The sequence below is a fragment of the Pollachius pollachius genome, assembly GCF_949987615.1.
Source record: "Pollachius pollachius genome assembly, chromosome: 2".
NCBI classification, from domain to species: domain Eukaryota; kingdom Metazoa; phylum Chordata; class Actinopteri; order Gadiformes; family Gadidae; genus Pollachius; species Pollachius pollachius.
In genome coordinates this window covers 16,112,348-16,131,930 of record NC_136935.1, presented here as the reverse complement: position 1 = coordinate 16,131,930, position 19,583 = coordinate 16,112,348, and the positions used below count along the sequence as shown (strand labels likewise).

Sequence of the window (19,583 nt, the reverse complement as noted above, 5' to 3'; positions counted from 1 at the left end):
ATAAGGACAGCGAGTACATGATAGATATAATGCATTGACAGGCCCACCTTTGCCTTCCTTGGTTCTCTGGAACTGTGGAAGAAAAACCTTGATTGCAAAATCTGAATGTTTGACTTCAGATTCCAGATGATTCCTGCATTGCATGGTCAGCACGTAACATCGAGGCCTCTGTGTGGGTGTGGGTGTGTGGGTGTGTGCATGTTAACTTGCACCTCAGGCTTTTTGATGTGAGTTCACAGCGCTTTAAGGCCAAGATTGGAGGGAGGGCTGCAGTTGCCTGGAACATCCTGCTTGGGAAGTAAACACATTTTGGCAGCCAGCTGCTTTCGTCACCATGTTGAGTTCCCCCCCCCCCCCCCCCCCCCCCCCCCGATCCCCCGTGTCCCCTCACCCTCAGACATCAGCCTGGCCGTGGGACAAGCAGCTATTAATATAAGCGTTGTCTATGAAGCTTTCAGTGTTTTGCATCATGAGAGCTAGAACTGGACAACAACATGGGAGTATATAGGGGACATGGTGGGCAGGATATCCTTCGGAGGAACCCAACAGCACAAGGTGACGTGTGACTCGTCTGACTTTCATCTGCAGGGGAGGGTACATGTTGTCGTGACATCATTTCCCTCTCGCTCACTACTAGGCCGCTCGCCAGGGAGAGTCCATGTCTAGACTTCCTGACATTCTCTTTGCTGATGGTAACTATAGCATCGATGTTATAGCATCAACACAGGGTTTTGATGTTTAGAGTGGTCAATGACCCGCAGGGCAAACACCTTTATATTTAGATATATTTTAATGGATGAAAAATGTGCAGTTTTTAACTCATTGAAAAGATATATCTGTGATTATTGAGGATATTGAACATTTTGGATCTGCAATTTGCTTTTGAGGTTTCATATCTGATGGTTTCATTGAGGTTCATATCTGATAGTTGTACTGCTGCAGTGGGATGCGTTGGTAGTTGAGCTCTCGGTTAAGATGGCAGAAAAACCTCAGACAGAGAAGGGATTCCAGTTTTGCAATTTATTTCATTTCCAATCTGTTCAAAGAAAGGTCTTGTATTCCGTCTCCTTCACAAGTAATTTATAAAAGAAATCACTTAGAAAAATAAACATTGATATTAGAGATGAAACCTAGAAATTCAGTGTATTATTCAAATATACATTTTGCATATTAAGAAACTAGACATTTGTCAGAAAGGTGTGGCATTCATGCTGGATTCTCTGAGGTGAACCGGGAGACGGCATCCAACGTGAGATGCCGTCTGTCATTTTCTATACTCTTGAAGCCTATTTACATTCAGAAAACCGCCCTCTCTCCTGTGTGTATATGTATTTATATATATATTTAAAAAAAGATTGAGTAAAAAAAAGAGAAAGGGGAACTACAAAAAATAACAAGTTAGGCTGGTCTGATTGACCCGCTCTCCAGCCTGCTCACTTTCCCCCCGTCTGGAACATACAAATAACACAGGGGCTGTATCTCAGAGAGCCCTGCTACCACTACTGCTTATGTTGCTAATGCTACAGTGCTACAACCCTTGGAAAGATCATCAAGAACAGCCCTTCAGATTGACAGAATAAGGCTCAGGACTTTACGTAAGACCACCTCGTCCTAGTCGGGCCCTGTTGGCTGCTTCAGGCCACTGACGAAACCGGTTTCAGGCTGTGTGTAGGGGAGGGGGGATTAGTGAAATCTGCCTGGTCATTAACGCTTTAACACTTTCTAATCCTTCTTTCAACATACTTGAACCAAAACCTTATTCCATACCGCATCATTCCCATCAAACCAACTTCGCTCAATGCAACCTTCTCGTTCTACCTTCCGTTCCTCGTTTCACTTCCTCGCCCCGCGACACGTACCAACTATCCTTAAGAACTTTCACTTGCGCGTTCACTCTGCAGTCCAATCCACCAAGTCTCCCCCCCCCCGCCCCCACCACCCGTATTGTGGCACTCTGTCGGTCAGTTCCTTTCGATCTGGTCCAGGTCCAGCTCTCCGCCCAGGTGGACCACACGGCCCCTTGTACCCTGGAAGGCGCCCTTCCAGAGGGCGTGGTCAGTGTCCTCCTCCATGTCCATGGGCGACCGGGACCGGGAGCCAACGCTGCAAGCCGAGACGCCGCTGTCCTCCTCCCCCTCCCAGGACCAGTCGTCCTCTTGGAGCGCGGTCCCTCCCTGCCGGTCCTCCGGCGGTGCCGGTCCAGACATGGAGGTGAAGCCGGAGCGCTCCCGCCCGGGGGTCCCGTACGACGGCTTGCAGGGGCTCCACTGGTAGCTCTGCGTGGTGGTGGTGCCGGGGGTGGAGGTGGTGGATGGGGTTGTTGGTCCGAAGGAGCTCAAGGTTTGGAAAGTCTGGAGATTCTGTAGAGGTGGAAACAGAGTTATAAAGAGTTTAGAAAAGGAAGGCACGGTTCTCTGGTAGGAGAATCCATCCCTGAATAATCCTGCATGGAGAGGCGTCTGCGGACGTGTTAGAGGAACATGTTAGCTTGGGAAGTCACGGGGCTCTCTGGAGGAACCCTTCCCTGGACAGCTTGGAGGCACGCAACCACAAATGTGCACAATTATCGGCACAATCATGCAGGGTTATGTCAGCACACACACGCACACCGACATGGATTCTATGATTGTGCCGTCTGTGTCAGAACAAAGCGCAGTGAAAAATAACACTGGGATTATTTGCGAAACCACGTGTATCCAATTTCCTTCCCTAAGGTGAATTGATCGCTTTGCACACTGCTCCACTTAATGCAAAGAGAACAAATGTTTTTCCGACCTCCTCAAGAGCTAGTGTTTCTCAAAGACTGTATTTTGAGTCTGGAGTTGTCATACAAAACTGGCCAAGATGTCATGGCTGTGTGCCTGTGCTTGTGCTTGTGTATAGGCACGGCACACACAAAGCAAAAACACGAGCCACTACACTCCAGGAACTGAAACATGATGTCGGTGCATGCATGCCTATGAGCTTTAGGGTTAGACACGATATCAGTCCAATGGCCTGTTAGAACTGAAACATGTTTCATGGTAGAGACGGAGAGAGAGTGAGGCCCACCATATTACCAATAGGATTGAGCTTGTTCAATAATAACTAAAAGGCCCAAAATAGAGGAATGAGAGGCAGTTTTATGCGTTTGTCACATTCACACTTGACCTTCCACACAGACCCACCCAAAAAAGTATTCACCTCAACAGTTTAGTCCTGTTTTGCATACATACCCCATTCCACCCCCCAGCGCCCCTCCAGCCCTCACACACGCAGACGGAACCCATTTTGCCGTGTCGTGAACGGGTTAATGATGATTCTTTGGTGCCTTGGCAGCAGCAGATGTTGGAGCCCTGGAGGTGAATAGAGATGAGGTCCTCCTTCTATTGAGGCACAGCCGCCATGACGGACACGTCTAATGTTCCCCAGAGCAGGCTGCCGTGCAGCGCATTCCATGCCCCGACGCTCACCCTTTCAAAATAAAAGTATTTTTATTGGGATCAAATCCCCGACCTTTTTTTATGTGAGGTAAAGTGTCAGAAAAGACAAAGACAGGGCGGTGCTTCTCCGTGTCTAGGATACAGGTTTCCTCGCTTGCATGGGGCAGATTAAGCCGCAACGCCAGAACGTTGGGTTAGGGCACTGGTGGGATGCGTGCGTCGGGTGCAGCGACTTGTATTTACCATGAGAGTGGCGAGCCAAGGGCTTTCCTGTAGATACACCACTGGAGTGGAAAAGAGGATTTCTAAAGTCCTTTCTCACATCTCCAGCTGCCTATGGAGCGCCCCTTCCAAGAGCACTGATCACAACAGACTGGAAGAGCAGAAGAGAGGAAGGAGGATAGAGGAGTAAAAGACACACTGAACACTTAACCATCTTCATCAGGAAAAGTCCTTCCTTTCATCCTTGTACCAACAGAAAAAAATGGCAAATCTATCACTTTTTTTATCAATGACCACTGGCTTATTTTAGGATGAATGGGTCTTCAAGTGTATTTAATAGAGCATCTTAGGTCATTTCAAAACACCAAATTATTAGTGTTTTTTTTTTAAGACGTGACACTTGAGCTGTGAATGTAAGTAACATCAGGAGGCACAAGGGAGACAATGGAGAGAGAAAAAGAGTGAGAGAAGGGAGAGGCCTTTATTCCCCAATATGCTTCCCATTAAAAGATCTACTGGAGACCAGGGTTTGAGGGATGGATGGGGTGGAGGCGGGGAGATGTTTCAGTTGTATGCTGTTAACTCAGCTCTTCCTGTCTTCTCCTTGCCTTGGTATAACCACCACCCCCCCCCCCCACACACACAAACACCAAACATAATTATTAGTTGTGCCTGCATGTGGCTGGTCTGGAGTGGTTCATATATTCTGCTGCCAGCCTTGATACCCCGTCTACCGAACTAACCTTACACACCAATACACGTGCATGTTGTTGAGGTCAGGCCTGGAAAAAGGGGGTCAAATGGGCAACTCGGCCCCAAACAAACCACCACAAGTCTGCAGCAAAAGCAGAAGCAGTGCCAGGGTGGCTGCGTTTGCAACATGACGAGAAATGGCGTCTCGACATAGGAACAAAACAAAAACAAACAAAGGAGAACCAGGTGTTTCCACAAGTGTGCCGAGAAGATCTCCCATCAAGAATGATCACCATGTCTGCCATTCAAGGAATGAGGGAGGTTATATGGGAGGAGGGGGAGGAGGGCCCGTCCATATGCGAGCACGGTGAGGAGGGGTGTGTAAGCAGATATGAATTAGAGTAGAGACACGTTTGTTGTTTGTTAGTTTCATAAAAGGCCCCCTCCCTCTCTCTCTCTTCCACATCCTGCCATGACTTTATGACTCAGACTTGCATGTACACCAGCAGCACGCCAACACACACAGACTATACACTGTAAATGGGACCCTGACACCCTTCCTGCTGTTGTTCGCAACTTCTATACATCTGGTCATTTGCAATCTAATACAGATAATGACCTGACAGATGTATTTCCCCGATAGTCATGACGACACGTGGATTCAAGGGATTATTCCTTTAATCTTGGGAAGGCAAATCGTGTGCCGAACACATCCTCAAAAACACACAAGGAGTCCACAATCCCCTTACTCATAATAATGAGCCCAGCTGAATACAAACCTGGTGGACGGCAGCCTAGCAGAGTCCTCCACTCCCAAGGAATAAACAAATAGAGAGCCTATATAAAAACATACAGAAGGTGGAGTCAATGGGGATTAGGGTTTACTCCCTCCCTCTCCACACTGGCTGTATTATTGCCCAGCATTCAAAATGCCTAGCCTTATGCTAGGAGGCCTTCCGTCTGATTCAGATCGCCACACCATCCGCCTTTTGTGTTCTGTAGATTTAAGATGGTTGAGATACAAGAGGTTATTTCCTCTCATATGTCATTCTAACTCCACGCGATGTCTAAATATATATCTTTATTATGAATACTCAAGACCAAATGTCTTGAGAAGCAGGGACTGTCTTGATAAGCAAGGACATCATCTAAACCTGACAAGTAACCATAAACTGATACCAAATGGATGTTAATCAAGCACACTAAATGAATGGAACAGGTCTATAGGCAAAGTTGTTTCTGCCGTTATATTAGCAATTCTAGAAGAAGGGATGTTCTCTTGATTTTGAAAAAATATTTGAATCTCACTTTCAATGCACAATTCTTAAAATATTTGTTCTAGTTAAATGGCTTATAAGGGTAAAAGCTAAGTGTGAAGTTTGTTTGAAACCAGTAGATGAGTGCAAATGGAAAAACCCAAATATTTCATTTCACATCTCAAGGTACCATCATCATGTGATTAAAATCATGAGAGCCATTTTACTCAACACTCAAGATAGCGAGATAGCGGATTGTAACTCAAATAACTTGGCCCTTCTTGACAAAGATTTCCCAAAAACGACACAATCGAGTTATCTGTGAGAGTCGGAAAATGAAACCACTAATTGCAGAGGGGAAAGAATTCCCATGAGAGGCCATAAAACCTCATGTGTTCTAAACCTTGACTGTAATTCTTGTGCTCTGTCTGTACTAGCACACAGACTCAGGTTGTAACCAGCCAGCGCCACATTTCCATATCCCGACTTCCTTCTCTGGACAGTGAGCCAGCTACCAGCTTTCCCTTGGCTCTGGTGTCAGAGACAAGCCCCCTACCTCAGAGCCCATGGACCTATGGGACAGCTAACGAGCACACGAGCAATTTACTTTTCTGCTCATGCAAATAAAAGCCATGTGTGAGTTACAGTAAAAAAATAAGTTAAAGTACTCCTAGTGGTGGGTCTAGATGTTTTTCTGGTGTACCCAGAAACCCTTATGTCCCTGTGAAGCCTTGTTCTCATTACATTGCTGGCATAACAGGATATCTGCATCAGTGTGTCAATTGAAATTGAAGAACAAAAGAATCAGGGTGACAGGCATGGAGAGTGAATATGGAAAGCGTTTGACAGACAGAACCAGTTCTGGAGGCCCCACGCGGTATGGCTTTAAACTTGAATTGCATACAAATTAATGCGTTCTAAGTAATTCCACTTCCCATGCCACACCTCTACATTCAGCAAAAGGCCAAAAGACGACTCCGGTGGTATACTGTTGCATCGTGGCATTCCTGAATATGAAGGTAAGGTAAAACCCTCCTTCGACTAGCAAGGCATTCTGTGCATCTTGTTGGACTTGTGCTGGAGCTGCACTGTGTGTGTGTGTGTGTGTGTGTGCATGTTTACTTGCATGGGCTAATGTGTATGCGTCTATTGTGGGTCTGTGCGTAGTTTGCTTTCTTTATCTTCCCCTCTCGGTCGCTGGCATTGACAGAGGAAACCAGCTCGCTGGCTCCAGTAGCAAAGCATTGTTGATACGAGCCTCTGGGCTGCATTCTGAGGGCGCTCGACTGGAAACATGATGGTTTGGGAAAGAGAGGGATCTAAAAAAAGACATCAATGGTACTTTATAGGAAAAGGGCTAACGTGAACAGCAACTATCTCTTGAGGGACGACTCTCTCTGACATTTACACAGCACACATTAACATCTGTTACACATCAATTGTTCAATGTAAAAATTGTAGTAGAGTGGTCTGCAAAGTTTGAACAACAGCACTATGTGACAATGCAAAAGTACTTTTTTTTTATTCAATCATCAAATGGCCCCCCTGTGTGGGTTAGATATGCCGCAGACCTGGCAGACCTCAGACTAGTAAATGCTGCTACTCTTCTATTTTCAGCTCTCCCGGGAGTCATTTATAATCTCATGGTTGTCCCTCTGCTTCCCCTGACCTCACGATGGAACAAACAATCCAAACATTCACATAGGGACGTTTTTTTTTTTTGTTGCTATGAATAATAGGCCTGCGCAGCCAGATATCCCCACAATTCATCACCTCTGGTTGCCCTGTCCCAGCATGAGATAAAGATGGGCAGCATGATGAATCAATAGAGCGTATCAACCTTCCAGTTGTATTTCATAACCCCCAAATCTCAAAACGAGGCCGAGTGGTGTTACTCGTAATATAGTAGAAGATGCACTACTCAAATAACAATTTGGGGTTTTTTGCACTGTAATCTTGTCTGGGGGAATTTGTCGTTGTGGGTTTTGGGAGGTGAATATTATACACAAGATATGTTGCATCACCTCCAGATAATGTGTCATAGTGAGTCACATTCCTGCACATCATCCCATCCAAGGCGGAGAAGGAGGGGGCACCGGGGAATAGAGTGATAGATGATGGAAGGAGAGAGGGAAGAAAAGGTGAGGAGGAAGCCAGCGGTAAGTGGGGATCAGCCTTTGTATGGGTTCTGTTTACTCAACAGAGTGAGGTAAATGATAAAACGTGGAGTCGAGATTGCTGGAGCGCGCTGCTCACCGATGTGACCGGATACGAGGAATGCTATTTCTATATACGCCCCCCTCAACAAGCCTGTAGGAGAGATGACATACAAGCCTCATACACACATGCACACACACACAGTCCAAAGTCTTGGACCAGCGACCCAGAAATATTTATTCAGCTTGATTTAATCCGATACCCAATCAGACTCATACACACACTCGCAGATAGAGAGTGGCCCCAAATGTCATATTTGCAGGGTTCCTGAACTCCCCTTACATCCAAGAACAGAGAGGTTTTTGTCTTGGTAATTGCGCTTGGCCTTGCTAATAACCCAATTCATTAGAGGAGACTCCAGGGCATTAAAGGGGAATTAGGACTAAGCCGGGGGATGATTCCCATTTAATCAACCCCAAGAACATGATACTCTTAGTCGGTGAACTTGGTTCAGTCACAAGAGTCCGGCCATAATCCGAGGTAGTTATCGTTGTTTACGTGTGTTTTTGTGTGCGGGGATGCTAAACATGTGTTCAACATTTCCATGCTAACCTGAGTCATCTTGGCCAGGTCCAGGGAGGGCCGTGGTTCCTGGGTGTCCTCGGGCCTCCTGCGCTTCATGCCTATCTTCTTATCGCTGAGCCCACAGGGCTGGGACCTGCTCCTGGGGGGTCCCCTGACGCGCCTCCTCAGCTCTGGTGTGGAGTCCTGGGAGCTCGCATCCGAGGTCTCCTCCAACTCCTCCTCCTCCTCCTCCTCCTCCTCCTCCTCCTCCTCCTCCTCCTCTTCCTCCGTCTGGGCTTCTGACAGGCTGAGGTGCTCATGGGAGAGCGAGAGCAGCCCGGGGGAGTGGTCCTGCTCCCGGCCGTAGAGCGAGGGCGGGGGGGTCTTGAGGGAGAGCGGCAAGGCGGTGAACAGCGGTTGGAAGGCCAGGCCCTGGGTGAAGCAGGGCAGCTCCAGCGCCGCGCCCTCCGACAGGATGCAGGAGCGCGAGGGCAGGCTGAAGCTGAAGCTCCGCTGGATGGCGGGGAAATGGCCGCCCGACAAAGGCACAGCCAGCGGCCCCCCGGCCCGGACGCTGCCCCCGCTGTGACACCGACGCTTCTCCACTGTGGTCCACACGCGGGACCCCTGGGGCCGCCACGAGGAGCGGCAGCTGACAAAGTCGTCTGACAGGGACAGAGAGCGACACTGGCGTTTTATGGGTGGCGCTACGACGGCGGGGTTGGGGACAGAGGGGGAAGTTTCGTGGGAAGGGGGGCTGGCGAGCCGGCCCTCCACCAGGCTGAGGTCTCGGATCAGGCTGGTGATGGCAGGACTGCTGCCCACCTCGCCGAATCTGTCCCCGCTATTCTGCTGGCACTGGTCAGGAAACGCGGCCCACAGGCACTCCAGACTAGAGCCAGACTGGCAGGGGGGACCCTGCTGAATGCTGCAGTCTCTGCCCATGTCAATCCACCGATCGGCCTCTGGAAAGGCAAAGCGCCACAAACACCCCCACACACAGACACACACACAAACACAAACAACCCATTTAATGGAATTTACTGTCATATACCAGTAATATTAATCTATCCCTGTGGGCCCTATATTAGCACTCCATTATAAGTTCAACCTTCCAACAGGTATACAAACTAAGCCACTATAAGCACTGGCCAAAAGACACACCGATTAATAAGAGAGTTTTGTGTCCAGGTCATTTTGAAAACTATTTAAAACACATAAGGTTGAAATCAAGCAATCAATGATTCATTCAAAGTTTGAATGAATAATCTTAGTGATTTGAATACTCTTTTATATTGTACGTTGATATTCGATAATATATTTTCTGGTATGTTTACAGAGTCAAGCACGCTCATGCTCGCTTTCATACGATACACGCAAAAGAAAACAGAATTGGTCCGTCACCTCTACAGCCGAGTTGGTTATTATCAGGACAAGCTACTCCAACCACTGCGTGACACAACCCTGCCTCAGGCCCCAAGACAACGGAAAGACCAGTATGCCAACTGCAAGGAACAAAGGAATCTATCACATAGCCGCAGGCATCAGCCCACCTAGAGTACGCTCTCAAAGTGCTACCTGATAATCTAGCCAAAAAGGTTGACACAGGAATCCATTGATGCAGTTGGCAAATAAGGCTCATGTGGCGTTCCAAGCCTTTCCCTGGGGATGTTTTGTCTCTTGTTTGGGCCCCCCACTCCCTCTGCCTGGTGGACCGAGGTCATTGTTTTCAGAATGATAAATAACGCTTGGGGTATAATGTGGTCAAAGGAATCTTGGAAAACAAGCCCCAACCAAAGGATGCGTTTAAAGAAAATAAAAAGGTGTGTGTGTGTGTGTGTGTGTGTGTGTGTGTGTGTGTGTTGCGACTCGGTGAGAAGAATAAGATGATGGCTTTGCCTGATGCATTCATTCTGAACCTCTCCCCTCTATGTAAATGGAGAACGCCATGCGAGAGCAACGGCTTTGTATTTACTGAAGCATTTCTGTTAACATAACACATACTTACTGCGAGCCATGGGGGAAGACAGCAATGTATTAAATTACAGTGTATTCCCACCAGAGTTGTGTGTGTAACTTAGTGTAGAAGCAGATGTGCCCTGTAAATGATTGCTGACAGGCATAAAAAGATTAATAAATGGAGAAGTGAGAGGGGAACTGGCAATCGTGAAACACTGTGAGAAAGACTGCCTGGATATCCGTAAATGTTATAGAAAAAGTATTTAAAAAGAGGTAGGTTGGATGTGTGCGATGATGGTAGGCTGGTTTATAAAAGAAAATTACCAAACGCAAAATTTGAGGAATGGAGTTGTGGGTTGATGCCGTGGGTTCGTCCTAACTAATGAGATGTCAGGTCACCAATCAGGGACTCTCTGCCCTTACGCAGAACGGGGGAGAGACACTCACCCACAGTTCCACGGGAGAAGAGGGTGGTCCCTCTGCTCATGGCGTGGAGCTTCCGCTGTTGATGAGCCAACGGGTTGAGAGACAAACAGACTTTGAGATGTAGAACACAAAACGCTCAGCCCTCAGTGGCTCACTGCCGTCGGGTCGCGGTGACTACAGCCCACCAATGTACTAATACCCAAACAAGAGTGACATGTAGAATCTTATGGAGATGATTGATGAAAAAAACAAGATCCCGTTTGAAATAACCCCTACACTTTGGAGGATGTATGCAAATCTAGCCCCACAAGGCAAACATCGAATACTGAGTGGTGTTAAATGGGACGTTTTATCGGCCTCCCTTTCAATAAACCCAATGACTCATAAGTATTTCCCAAGGCTATTTTGCCCAAGACCAAGTATTGAGAACATGTTTATACCATCAGCAATAGGGAAATAACAGGACACAGTTCCTGTATTATGTGGGTTCTGTGATATATATGCAGCTCATTTGCACTGCATTTTATTATTTGCATTGCATTTGCAAGACGTAGATTTGCGATTTCATTGTAGATCTCCAATCTACATTTTTTAAAAGAACACTCTGTTCCTCAACTCTCCTTACCCCGTCCCGACCACAAAGCCCCTCTTAAAGCAAGGCCCACTAATAAAGACCTAACATCAGATTAATGCTGCAGTTAGGAGCCATTTACCTAGATTCCCTGTAACCTTAAAGTCAGTGTCTTTACAAGTTTTAGGGCACATTTTAAACAAGAGAAAATGTGTTGCATATCGTACTTTTATCATGAACCTACAGCCTGCATGGATCCCGAGTGATTACAATATAGCGTACAATAAAGTGAAATTATTAAAAACCGTGCTTACCAGTAGTCTTGCGCTTTGCGTGCACCTTACATCATTGACAGCCTTCTTTTCCAAAGTTTTTGAAAGAATGATCACCATGGTAACGCGCAGCTATGCTCCAGATTGGTCCAACAGAAGAAAAGCCCAAGGGCGACCATCTTAGGGATGGGTAAGGAACAGACAGCCAATAGGGCGGGCGTTGGAGGACATCCCATCTGCAGATCAGCCCTCAGATGGTGCAGAGCAGACCCTCACACTGCAGCCAATTCTGTTTTAAAATACAAGGTGAGAAAGGCATTTAGTTCATCGTCATCATCCTTCACTTCATTACAGAATGTATTTCAACGGGGTCAATAGCACAGTACACAATGTCAGACAAATGTGATTGGATGACATTCACAAGGTATTATGAATTGTAGTGTATCGTCATTTGACTTATTATTCAAAACTCGTTGATATTAGGCTAGGCCCATGCTTTACATTCCATAAGAGCATTTAATAATCCATTACATTTTATTATGTCATTAAAACCAGTCAAGTGGTCTGTAGTCACAAAGTGAATTTCATCTGTAACTAGTAGCCTAAGTGAAACAGTGAACTGTTTACATTAGACATTAAAAGCCACATTGGGTGAGGTGCATTTGCAGATGTAAATGAAACTTGAGTTAACAAGGCCTCTCTCATTACAGAACAGCTGCCCCAATACACAGGAGTGCACAAGATAGGTTTAAAACATCTGACACCATTGACAAGCCAATACAGTTTGCTTTAATGTCTGCCCTGGAAGAGCCCTGCTGAGTTGGAAGCAATGGTCATTCATTACGCTGATATCAAACTAATTGCAGAGCAGACACTGAATGGGTATCACTCTTTGTTCTGTGCCTAAATTCACCATATGCCGACCATATTGTAGCTGCCAGTGATGCCTGCCACCGTGTCATGTTACTGGGAAGTGGTTTGCAGTGATGGTGGTTCAGCTTATGTAACTGTTAGGTCATTGCTTTTGTTTTTTCTGTGGGCAGTATACCAGATTGCTTATAAATGGACTGAAGAAAAAAAAAAAAGGAATCAGGGCCCCCTCCAAAAAAATGGAGACCCGTGTTATCAGGGCCATTTAGGTGTTCTATACTCAATACTTTCAACGTGTGACCCATCACGTTCCCTTTGTTTCCTTTCCCTTTCCGTCTTTCCTCTGCAGGCTAAAGACTGCATGGAGCCTCTGAGGAGGCTCAATGAGGCCCAGGCCTCTGACAGACTGCTAACATATGACTCCCATTATAGCTATTTATCCCTGGGAACCAGTGGTGCACAACTGGGCCTCCTTGGACGTCAGGGCTTGGTACCGCTGGGTGGAAGTGAGTGAGCGAGGTGGGGGTAGAGGCACCGGGTCTTCTCGGCCCCCGGGTTCATCGATCGCCTGGCTGATGAGATGCGACAGCTAAGGTGGGCGAGGCAACACAGCAGTTGGTTTTGATTACGCATGCTTGGACTGTGTGTTCATGTAAATATACACTGGAAACCATGGGACTGTCGAATTACACGTCAAGTACTTCCACTATGTAGCGAGGGAGTGAGGCATTCTTTCTTTCCAGTATTAATACAATGATATTAGTGTAATAGGTAGTGTTATGTGTGCGAATTCACAGGTAAGAGCAGCGTGTATGGGGACAAGCCACTGGGGTCATGGGAAAGGGCAAACAGAGTGTGAATTCAACCCTGGGCCCATGCTTACTTAATGAAGCAGTACCTTGACGGGCCGGGCACTGATTGGATAATTTATCTTAATGGAGGGAACTCCCAAGGCGCACTTATGTGGGCCAGAGTACTCGGGAAAAATACTTGATGACCAACATTGCAGGAGTAAGCAAAATGTTTGCCAAATGCATTCCAAAAGGAACTGGATGGAGGCATAGAAACAAGAAGTTCTGTATTGCATTGTTCCAATCTGCCAGCACCATTTAATTAACGTTTATTTATTGAAATCCTCCTTCTAAACCTTCCTTCCTGCAGTAGTCGTGTTCCATTTTAAATAGGAAAATACTTAAGTTAATGGAAGACTTGATACCAGCAACCAATAAAGGATAAAGGGAATAAAGTAGCCCCAGTTCTATGGACAACACGGTCAGGTTATTCTCCTAAACTAGGTTTTTCCCTCATTTGTGTAAGCCTGGGTGCAGGCAGGCAGCAGCAGCAGCACTCGACTCACAATGGCCACAGACTGGAGGGCAGCTGAAAGGGCAGCTCTGATAATATGGCTCCCTGCCCAGGCTGAGATTTGTGCAGGCAGATGAATGGGAGCCTATTTGGGCCCCCCCTGAAGTCCTGTGATGGGGTGTTGGGTGTCCAACACCAATTGGCTCTGCTTACGGCGTACTTGTGTGGAGTGCGACTGGTGTCAGGCTTTGATCAGTGGCCCAACAACGCCGGAACCTCAACACTTCATAAACAATAAAAAGTCCCCGGTGCCAAATCAATTGGATTCTGCATTTTAAAAAAAACAAAAACATGCAGTAGATTGTTTGCAGTTTTTTCGGGAAAAACAATTTAACCAAACCATACACCTCCTAACTCTTCACATGAGTCTTAGCATCAATTTAAGACAGTCATAGAAGTAGCCATTCCAGACGCCAGAGTCTTTGGTTGGATACAGTCAGGTAAGTTTTAACACCCAGCCACCCCTCTCACATTGAGGCCAAGGTTGTTTAAGTTGTCCTGACGAGGTCAAGGAATACCATTGGACCCTTCAGCCATCACCTTGGCACCCATTTGTGGAACCACTTTGTCCCAACACAACAAGCCATCATGCAGCTGGATTCTCAGAAGGGCATCAATTTTGATATTTTTCCATCTTGGCATATTTCGACAGATGGCTCTTTGAACAGCAGTTAATTTCGACAGGACACTTTCAAGCCTGATAATTGGTTCAAATATGTCGTTTGGTCATTTATATGCATGGCTAAGTGGAACCACACACTTAGAATACACTTTAAATGCAAAGGGCAGGAAATAGAACTGGCAACAAATCTTTCCGAAGAGAACATCTACCTCACAATCAAGCAATTATTGGCCATGATAACATCCTTGTTGTTCCCTTTGGGTGTGGGCTTTATGACCTCTGGCTATATCGCCAAACATGTGATAAAAAAGAAACCCTCAAAAAATGACCTTTTTGTGAACTACTACTTTATTTTAGACACGTACACAAATCACGTTTTTTGGTCTCTACCCCCTTCTTAATCTGAAAACTGAATACTGGCACACAAATCATGCATTACTTGGACAAAAGATGTCGTTCTGTGAGCGCAAGAGCAGGCTTGAGAGCTGGTCAACCCTGGAAACAAACGCCTGGTACACTCCCGTTCAACACAAGCAGCCAGCCTTCATTGGCTTTGTGGAAGAGGTTTCTTGATTAACCAGCCGGGGTTGTTCAGTGCACACTAACCAGACTTGTTATCCACCAGGGATCCATTACAAGGACCTCCAGATGTGGTTGAGCCCAAATCCCCTTCCATGCGTGAAAGCATACCTATAGTGTCTAAATATGTGACGTTATACTCCACAGCCAGACCATGCAACTGAAAATGACTGTTACATAACGCTTGTTTTTCCACCATTATGGGTAGGAGTTAAAGGTGGAAGACTGTTAGACTTTAAAGTTCATACCCCTGTTTGGCTACAGAGAAGTATGCCTCACACATATCCATCTTTCCCTATTATTGAGTAACAAACTCGAATCTGTGCTGCATCAAATGTCACATTCATATATATCCTGCTAAAGGGTTTATATGTTAGAGGCTTTAGGAAAATGAAGCAATATTATTTAAAATCTATATTATAGAAAATCTGTATCTAAATACCCTCACCTACTAGCGGCTGAAGTTACTATTAATGCCCAGCAGAAAAGTGAAAAATCGGATTAAAAATAACAACCCAACGACACAATGGGGAAGTGTCAATTTCAATGACAATGGCCAGAGTAAAACGCTATGACACATTCAGCTATAAGTATACCTGTTGATCTTGCAGTGATCATTAGACTAGCCCATATTTGCAAGCCTGGGCTTGAAAAAGGAGCAGGCCCGGGAGGACCCAAAAAATTAAAATTCCCTTGTTTGAATGCAGACCAGCCACTGTCAAGCACCTACTAACGCTAATATAGGGTGAAAGACAAATGCCTACACTAAGAATGCCAAGAAGTGTGATCAACTTTGATACTGATACCCTGTGGTTTTTCCTACCTGATATCTTCTTCATAAAGTGTCTATAGACATGCGTCTTGCATACTTAAGGTTGACGGTGTGAAAACCGTGTGGATGTATGGTATGCATGTTTTTGAAGCCTTATCAATGCAACACCAAAGAACAAGTACAACTGGCCGCCTCTGAGATAACATTAGAACAATTTAATCACAAGGTTTTTATTTATTTTGAAGCTACCCTGTGGCAAAGTAGTGTGTTTCCTCGTGTTCGTGGTTGTAGTAGTTAGGAGTGCAGGTCATGGAGAGAGAAGCAAAGAGGAGACACTGTTCAAAGAAATTGTGAGTAGTGTGGAGGCACTGGCAGGCATAGCTAACAAGCCTTTTTTGCTGGTGGCTTTGCATAATACCTCGAAACCAGGGCACCAGTGAGAACAAAAGCAAGACAACCTATACAAGGAATAAAGAGATAGCACCAAGAAGGGAAAAAAGCAAAAGATGAAGTGAGAGGAGAAGAAGAAAACATGAGATGACACGCTGGAGAAAGAGAAAAAACTGCTGTGTCTGTGTGTAGACTGATGACTAACGTAGACAGAGTGCAAGAGACAGAGAGAGAGAGAGAGAGAGAGAGTGAGAGAGAGAGAGGCACAGCACACTGCCTTGCAGAGCACACAGGCATGCAGCTGCCCACTCACATAATAGGCCTCTAATAGGACCCTTTGCTGAAACACAAAGGCCTTGCAAATGTGTGGATCGAGAGCACACACAGGAGCCCCCTTTAAAAAGAACCAACAGGCTTTAATCACTTTTATAAATTATCACCATGCTTTGTCCAAAATAACTTTCTCGCCTGCATTCAGACATTATAGGTGCAACTCCACTACTGTGACAAGTTCCACATCTGCTGCAGTACACAGACTGTACAAGAGCAAACACACATCATCTGTTCTGAGCAGGAGAAAAGTTTACTCCTCTTCTGTAGAAAGTTATACAAAACACAAACAAAGCACCAACCAAGTTCAATCCTATGCAGTACATGTACACAGCTATGCTGTGTACATTCTATAGCAATGCCTTAAACACAAATATCACAATAAACATGCATTGCATTACTGGTAAACAGAAGAAGAAGAACAGAAAGATATATTTAAGTCTGGACAACACTGATGAAGGAAAAGGACAAAGCCACAGGTTTCCCTGTAACAAGACCAGCCGCCCACAGAGTGTGTGGTGATGTTTGTGTAGGCTATCTATCCCATGTCAACATTCTCTTTGTAATTACGAGGAGAGGCTGGCTAGTCATTAAAGAAATTGGAGCTTCCAGGTTTGAAACTAAGCAAGGTACATTGGGAGAATAGTGTGTTCCCCAGTCTGCTTAACCCCATAACTATAGGCCTTTACACCACCCTCCCACTGAACATGTTGCATATATTTGAACCAATGGCAACTTGTTAGAATAACAATGCCATCAATGCCACAATATTCTGTTTAATGTATTCACTAATGCTAAAGCGAAAAAAAGTGACAATAACTGGGTAAACTGACGCACAGATGAGTCTGTGAGTTAATTGTGAAACATAAGAAGTGGGGTGATTACGCAGACATTAAACAAAAGAAAAGCAAACACTGTTTTAACAACGGTTAGAGGTAATACAACGTGAATATTTAACGGACAGCATGAGAGATGTGGAAACTAAATATGTGCGCATGTTGACGGAATAGGGCTCAGTTTTGACTAACAACAGTTTCACACAGGCTGTGGCACGATTGTTTCAATACGAGATGCGATGCAACCACAATATTTTCCAACTTCAGTGTCAGCACACAAACGTGAGACTTGTTTATAAGTGGTTGCATTGGCACAAAGGCTGGGACGTAGTTTCTAACCCCCTAAAAAAAAAAGGTTTAATAACCCCAAGCTGCTTATGGAGGTAGAACTTTGTAAAGGGGGGCACGCTGAAACATACATTATAAATACCCACATGTGTTAACTTGTTACGTTTATCCGATCGGACTGAATTAAAAACACCTTTAAGTTACTATCTAGACGTTCCTGAAACAGACATGCCATTATAAAAAAAAAAAACGACTATGGCAATATTTGTATTACAGCATACCGAAATGCCTAAAGAATAATAAAGGAAAACTTAACTGGTTAAAACAGTCCCAACGTTGCCTGAGAGTCATCAAACATAGGGCTCTTCTGCTACGAGCCGATATTTAATATATATTTCTAAAGTTACATTCAAAAACAAATCTAAGTCACAGCACAACAAGAGAAACCGTTTGGCGAATTCATGAAGTTCGCACAGAATAAAGATAGCAAGGCATTTCAAGTTGTCCCAACTACCTGGCTAGCTGAGAATCTCTCGAAGTTAAGTCATCTTCAGTTTCTGCAACAAAGGACCACAAAAAGGGGTTCTCACGTCTGCTGACAGTGAGCTTGCGTTGTCAGTGTGCAGCAGACTGTGCAGCAGTGAGCGTTGGAGCTGGTGACTGGGGCATTTGCTCCAGCCCTGATTGTAACCAGATCCACCACCAGCGAGTCCATTTGGAAGGGAAAATACAAATAACGTCAGAAGTTAAATTTAGTTATCATGCCGAATTCTTTCTGCAAAACGGAAAAATGTGTACTTTAAATATGATCGTTAGTAACACATTACACCCTGACTTAAGACATAAAGTATGTTTAAACAACACGTAATACCCACCCTTTAAAATTGGTATGATCCAGTGTCGTCTGACTTAAAAACGCATACATCTGATCTAACACTTAAAGCCTCGAATTAACGCTTGTAGATAGAAAGCTACCACAATATATTGTTATGTACCCCTGGTTATGGTTTTTATTACAAACTATGGCAAGCGTATAGTGTGTCGTCCCGTTTTAAGTTTGGAACTTCTGTATATCATTCATTTTTTTACCTCGACCATTGTGCAATGGAAAACATTTATACCTCTTTTTAATGTTCTAAATCTAATACATGTCCGTCAATCCTATAAGAATAACATCAAAACGTTTCCAAGGGGATGGTTTGGGAAACAAATATGTATTTGGTCCCACTTGAGAGACTGAAATGAAAGCATGACATTCATGGTAAATCTTGGTGCTGTGGGGACTGAGAGCAGGGATCAGATTTAATACAATATATTTGGCTATCACTTGTGGGAAAAGGCGTAGCTCTCAGGGGCAATGCTGAAGGAAACCATATGCCCAATCTACTCCAGTTGGGTCTTGTTGGTTTTATTATGACTGTGGTGTAGATTGTAACATAATTTATGCCTCATAATCTTGTCTAGTTCCCGAACTTCAATGGTCACCTTGCAATGGTTAGTAAATTGAAATGTGCCTTGGCCCCCTTAGCAACACCAGATGTACATTTTAACAGCTTTATAAAGAAACAATTAAATATATGGGGAATGTGACGCACTTGTGGGCAGGCTGAAATTACTGGTCCAACTTTATTTGTGGATGTTCAGCCCCGACATCATAAACAACATCCACCAATCTGTTTGTTTCCCCGGCTTATCTTGGCCAGGGCCATGGGGGGCTGGAGCCTGGCCCAGCTGACATGAGAAAGGGGATACCCTGAATGGCACAGCATTTCTAGGGCACCATACTCACACACCGACACTGATACACATTAGCTTAAACAGCAGGTAGTAGTACCATTTGAACACAAGGCAAACTCAACACTGAGTGGACCAGATGGAATTTCTACCAAGGCCTCTGGCGCTACCTGAACCTGCATGCTACTGTCTGCCCAGAGCACTTTGACTACGTTGGTAGGATCATTGGCTTTACTATGAAAGTAAAGATATTGT

General features: G+C 45.2%; 1 protein-coding gene across 2 annotated transcripts; it reads right to left on the bottom strand.

Moving 5' to 3' along the window:
- Positions 1-1,005: 1,005 nt before the first annotated feature.
- LOC307070703 (protein FAM53B-like) lies at positions 1,006-18,245 on the bottom strand. 2 transcript variants are annotated; one of them, XM_079729307.1, is made up of 5 exons: positions 18,109-18,245; positions 11,585-11,831; positions 10,721-10,775; positions 8,363-9,279; positions 1,006-2,360 (listed from the first exon to the last, which is right to left on the bottom strand). In XM_079729307.1, exons 2-5 carry the CDS (start codon positions 11,660-11,662, stop codon positions 1,962-1,964), a joined length of 1,449 nt encoding a protein of 482 aa, XP_079585433.1. In that variant the 5' UTR covers positions 11,663-11,831; positions 18,109-18,245; the 3' UTR covers positions 1,006-1,961. The 2 variants fall into 2 exon arrangements, with proteins under 2 accessions (XP_079585433.1, XP_079585434.1); XM_079729308.1 differs by lacking the exon at positions 10,721-10,775.
- Between the last annotated feature and the right edge of the window lie 1,338 nt (positions 18,246-19,583).